The 5471-nt window shown below is 65.6% G+C and overlaps 1 protein-coding gene across 2 annotated transcripts in view; it reads right to left on the bottom strand.

Annotated features, from left to right (window-relative positions):
• The window catches only part of AATK (apoptosis associated tyrosine kinase), a 26279-nt gene extending 20863 nt beyond the window's left edge, over positions 1–5416 (bottom strand). For both annotated transcript variants that reach the window (XM_045299795.1, XM_045299794.1), the window contains exon 1: positions 5343–5416. In XM_045299795.1, coding sequence (XP_045155730.1) covers positions 5343–5397 — 55 coding nt within the window. In that variant the 5' untranslated portion in view covers positions 5398–5416. The remainder of the gene's footprint in view (positions 1–5342) is intronic.
• Positions 5417–5471: the final 55 nt, after the last annotated feature.

A 5471-nucleotide genomic window follows, 5' to 3' on the forward strand; every position in this document is an offset into this window, starting at 1 on the left:
CCTGAGGACACAGCTAATTCCCCCAATGCAGGGGGGTGGGCTGATTTCTATGCCTCTCCCAGAGCCCCCCACCTCCCCACAGACACCCATGACATCAGCATTTATGTCCAAGGCAGTGAGCAGCACCTCAGGTCATGCGGAGGACCCACTTGCTCTCACAACCACTCCTCTGACTCTGATGGGGGTGCGGGGAGACACTATGAAAGGGAGGGGCCACTAGGACAGCGGCCAGGCTGCCCAAGGCGGGCTGCCTGCCGGGTCAGTCTTGCACCCCCAGCCGAGGCAGTGACCCTGTCCAGGCCCCAGAACTGACACCCAGGATCTGCAGGGCGCCAGCCTGTAAGGGGGTGCCCACCCAGCTTCCCCACACCCGCTGACCACCAAGCACACCTGGGCCCAGGCACAGGGGTCGTCAGCAGGGCAGGAGCTGTGGGGCCTGGGTCCGTCCGGGAAACAGACATGGCCTGTGGGGCCTCTGCCCAGCCGGCTGGCAGGGCGGGGCCTGGGCCGGGCATCTGAGGACTCCTGGCACGGGGCCCACAGCCCCCAGGCTGGCCCGCCCAGCGGACGATGCAAACAGGAACCCCTACAGGAAGGAGCTGGGTGATGAGGGGTGGAGACAGGCCAAGCCACAGGAGGGGTCGGGCCCTGGGACAACATGCCCCCATCTCTGAGTGCCCCCTTCCTGGTTCCCAGTCGGAACTGTAGGGGCGCCATAGTCATTTCTCTCTGGGGTTCCCGTGATGGGGAAGGGTCCACCAAGGCAGCCCCAGCCTGGGGCGGGGAGTGGGAAGGAAGCTGTTGCCCGGGGCCTGAGCCGGAACTTCTTCCCAGAGAGGAGAGGGGTGGGGACTCAGGGCCCCTTCTCCAGGTGGGGACAATGAGGCCCTCACAACCCCATGGGTGTGGCAGAGATGGTAGGGGGGGCCTCAGTTCCCCTCCCCCAACACCCCCCTGGAGGCAGGAAGACCCCACCTCAAGGAATAACAGTGCACCGCCCCTTCCCAGACTGAAGTCAGAGCTTCCTTGTCCCAGAAGGTCAACCCTCCCGGGCAGGGTGCTGGGAAGTGTGCATGTGTGCACTGGTAGGTGTACAAGTGTGCATGTTGTGTGCGTGTGTGTACATGTGTGTGCGCATGTGTTTCTGTGTGTGCATGTGTGCTAGTGTGTGTGCGCCTGTGTGCGTGCGCCTGTGCGTGTGTGCACGTGTGTTCATGAGTACCAGGTCCTCTCCGACCATTGGCCTGGGGACTTGGGCCAGGCTGGCTGGTCCCTGGGTCTGCCTCATGGTCATGTCTCATGGAGCCATCATCCGCCCCACCCCTTCCCCGCAGGACAGGAGATGGCCTTCCTGCCAGGGAGCCCTTTTCCTGGGGGGCCACACAACCCACTCAGGGCAGGCGGCTCCCCCACATTACCCAGAGCCACCGGGGTCCTCACAGAGGCTGGTCAACTGTGAAGTTAGGTACCCAGCGTACCCCAAGCCTCAGCTGTGCGGGGGCTTCCAGGAGCCCTGTCCCTCCTGGGCTGCTTAGTGGGGGATGAGTGAGGCCCCATCTCTCTGGACCCTGTTCCACATGACGCCCCTCAACACGGCCAACCTTCCCACTTCACCCACTGCTGCACGCTCAGCCCCCACTCTGCTGCCTGGGTCAGCAAGGGACCCCAGGTCTGACGGCCAGTGATCGGCTGACTCAGCATCACGAGGGGGGGGGGCAGCGGAGCACCGGTGGGCCAGCTGTGCAGAGGCCAAGGAGCTGCCACGCCCCTGGGCACAGGGCAGCGAGCAGCCAGGCTGTGTCAGACAGGCCTGAGGCGAAACTACAGCACCCACCCCACCTCGCCTCTGAGTTTCTGCCCAGACCCCCAGGGTGCTGGGAAGCCCCATCACTCACCCTCACCTGTGGAGAGGCCACCCAGGCCAGGGACAGCTTTAACACAAGCAGGAATGGGGGCTCTGGCCCCACCCCCAGCAGAGGCCCCCAGACAACCAGGGTGTGCTGAGGCCCAGCTCAGGGACCTGGGCAGGGTCATTCTTTGGGATGTCCTCTTCAGGGGGCCAGGAGCTGCCTCTCGGACCCCTGCCTCCTGCCCAAATGACCTGCACCAGGGGCGCGGGGGCAGTGTTGGCAGCGGGCTTCCTAGAGAAAAGTTCCCAGCCTCTGCCGATTCCCAGGCAGTGTAAATACTCCCGAAGTGGCCCATGCCAGCTGCCAGCATGATGGTGCTGCTGGATGTGGGGCTGGACTGCCCAGGCCAGCGGTCTCCTCCGCCAAAACACGCCCGGCACCATGCAGCATGGGTTGGAAAGCACGGGGGACAGGGGGTAACACAAGCTGCTCCCAATGCCACAGCCCACCCAGGACCAGTCGCAGGGATCAAAGGCTACACAGCACCCCGAAAGACAGCGCTGAGTGGTCAGGGGGTCCCTTCCAACGTGCCCAAGGGCCTCGGGGTCAAGAACAGGCAGCCACTGCAGGCTGAGGTGGCTGAAGAGAAAGGTGGACAGTCACAGTGTGGACACAGCGTGGCTCAGCTAAAACTCTCCCAGGAGGGTGTGGTCAAAGAAAGCCCCCTGCTACGTCCTCGGAGCACAGCTGAGCCATGGCCTCACCCTCCGCGGGGACCGCACAGCTGGTCAGGAGCCGTCTGGCTCACAGCGACCCCATGGGACAGAGCAGAGCAACCTGGGAAAGGCGGTCTTCCTTCAGGACGCAGACCACCAGGCCTTCCTTCCTCACAAACTGCGCGCTGAGTGGGCCTATCTATGCAGAAGCCCAAATGGGGAAATCTGGAGATGGGAAGTGGGTGAGGCTGGTGCCCGTCCGTCCATCTATCCATCAAGCTTAAGGCGGGCAGGCACTGGCTCAGATCTGGGCACCCCTCTTATGAGCAACCCCTACCCCGATTCGGACTGGACAGGGGGCCAAGGATTGGGAGGAGGGGCAGGCAGGGGTCTGTCCAGCTGTCCCGACCACCATGGACTTGGCACAAGAGCCCCTGCCCTGGGTTCCACGGTGCTGCAGGGCAGCCTTGGTGGCACTGCCAGCTCACACTCCACACCTCCCTTTTTGGGCCCTGCAGAGGAGACGGACGGCGCTCTGGCCACCCCAGGGCGAGGGTCCCAGGGGGAAGCAGTCTCAGACAGCAGACTCCAGCCTAGAGCCCAGTACTGTGAATCAGCTCACCCCTGCCCCAGCTGCTCAGGATCCTCGGCCGCTCCTGGTTGGCAGAGGCTGGGAGCCCAGGGAAGTCACCCTCAGCCTTCCTTCCAGCCCCCCAGAGTGGGCCAAGCCAGTGGTCCTGTGCCTGCGTACCTTGTCAGCCCTCACTGCCTGGCTCCAAAACCAGCCCCCCTGGACTCCCACGGGAAGTCTCGCTGTGGGCAGCGGCCCCAGCTAGACAGGCTAGCGTTTGGGGAGCCGGACCTGGAAGGGGCTGCACCTGTGCTCAGACCCACTGCACACCCTCAGCCCCTGCAGCTGGCAGGCAGAGGGTCCAGGCTGGCATGTGGCCACGGAACCTCAAACTCCATCCCAACTGGCCACCAGGGCCACTACCGCGTGAAGGACAGTAGTCCTTCCAACACCACCTGTCCCACCCACCCACACCAACTGGTACCACCCCTGCCTCAGTGACCATACCCACAAACCAGAGCAGTCTCAGACACAAGGGGTCCCCACAGACAAAACAGACCCCCACCGCTGGATCACCTCTGTGCACTTGGAGGACAGAGACATGCCAAAACGCCTCCCTGGTCATGAGGGGGTGGGGGTGGGGGTCACCACTGAGACTCCACCCCTGCTGCCTCAGGCAGACTCGCCAGGCTTCCCCTCCACACCACACCATCACATTTCACAGGTGAGGAAACGGGCCCAGGGAGGGCAGGGGACAGAGGGGCTCTGGTGACGGGCCTGGCCTCGGAAGGTGGCCTCAGCAGGAGTGCAGGAGACTTGCCGGTACCCCAGACCCATGTGGAGAATGGCCCGGGCTCCCCTCCGCCACCCCAGCCCGCTGTCATGGCCCACAGTGCCCACTCAAGGCCCGCAGCCAGTGGCCGGTGGCCTCCACATGCAGCCCCTCCACTGGACCCCCGGGATACCTCCCAGACTCCTCCACGGTTAGCCTCTGAAGTCTTGAGGCCGACACATTGTAATCACACGCTTCCTCGCAGCTGCTGGCCAGGCCCCCGGAGGAGCCGGCTCTGGGAGGTGGGGGATGGAGCGCCAGGGGGCAGGGCTGGGCCTCTGCAGAGAGAGACAGCAGGGCCTGGCCCCCACCAGCCCTTCTGCCAACAGACTTAGTGCTCCAGGCAGGGGCGGGCCAGGGAGAGCATGGAGAAGCCTGTCTCTTGGGTGGCCTGGGTCTGGGCCTCGCAGGGGGCCAGGCTGGTCAGGTGCTGTTTCCCAGGAGGCCCACTCACCACGCCAGGTGCTCCCAGCCAGAAGGCGTCTCTGGGGAGTCACATTTGAGCAAGTGTCACTGAAGGGAGGGGCGGGCCTCCATCAGCCCCCTCCCCCAGGGGTAGATGCCTTCAGACTGCTGTGCCAGGGGGCCCTGGCATGCTGGCTCCTCAGGGAGCTCCAGCTGCCACAGGCACAGCCTTTGTTTGGGCGGGGCGTGCTGTGCGGGTCTATGACGGAGCTGGGGGTGGGGTGAGGGGGCGGGAGGCCCTGCTGCCTGTCTCTCCAGAGGGGTCTCAAGAAGGGCCAGAGCTGGGCAGGGTGGGCGAAGCATCCATGGCCTGAAGGCGATGGACGCAGGCCTCTGCCCACCGGTCCTGTGCCCGCCCCGGGCTGCCACCCCTCCCTTGGCCAGCCTGCCACCTGGTAAACACGCCACTGTGGGAGGGGCCTGGCTCTAGGCCTCCTGCAGGCTGTCTGACAGCACCCCTCCCACCTTGCCACTGCCTAGGGGGTCTGGGCACCGATGGGGAGAAACCTGGGGTCCCACCTGGCCCCTTCTTCAGCTCAGTCCAGCAGCGGCTGTCCGCTGCCCCCACCCCCACCCCTTACTCCCCACTCCCCCAGGCTCCTGGTGACAGGCAGCTCCTGGAACCAGCGCCTGGCTGCAAGCCTCCAGCCCCAAGGCTGCGGCCTGCCTGGGTCCCTGCCCAGCCAGCACCCCTACACCGCCCCAGGGGGCCTGGGCCCTGGCCCCCTCCCTCTCCTGGTCCCCAAGTGGCAGTGGCCGTATGGGGAAGCTGGCCCGGCCTGCCCACCCCTGCCCTGTTGGGGCCCTGGGGCGTCCTGCGCTGCGGCCTGGCTGCCCGGGCGGGAGAGAGTTAATGTGGGGGCGCAGGAGGCCGCAGTGGGCAGGTGGGCCCGGCGGCGGCGACTCACCCGGGTCGAAGTGCGAGCTGAAGGCGAAGCTGGGGTTGAAGAAGGACGACGACATGGCAGGGCCGGCAGCGCGGCGGGCGGGCGGCGGCTCAGGAGATCCCGGAGCAACCCAAGCCGGCAGGCAAAGTC

The sequence above is a fragment of the Echinops telfairi genome, unplaced genomic scaffold (assembly GCF_000313985.2).
Source record: "Echinops telfairi isolate 266 unplaced genomic scaffold, ASM31398v2 ScPeMD7_7458;HRSCAF=8496, whole genome shotgun sequence".
Taxonomy (NCBI): domain Eukaryota; kingdom Metazoa; phylum Chordata; class Mammalia; order Afrosoricida; family Tenrecidae; genus Echinops; species Echinops telfairi.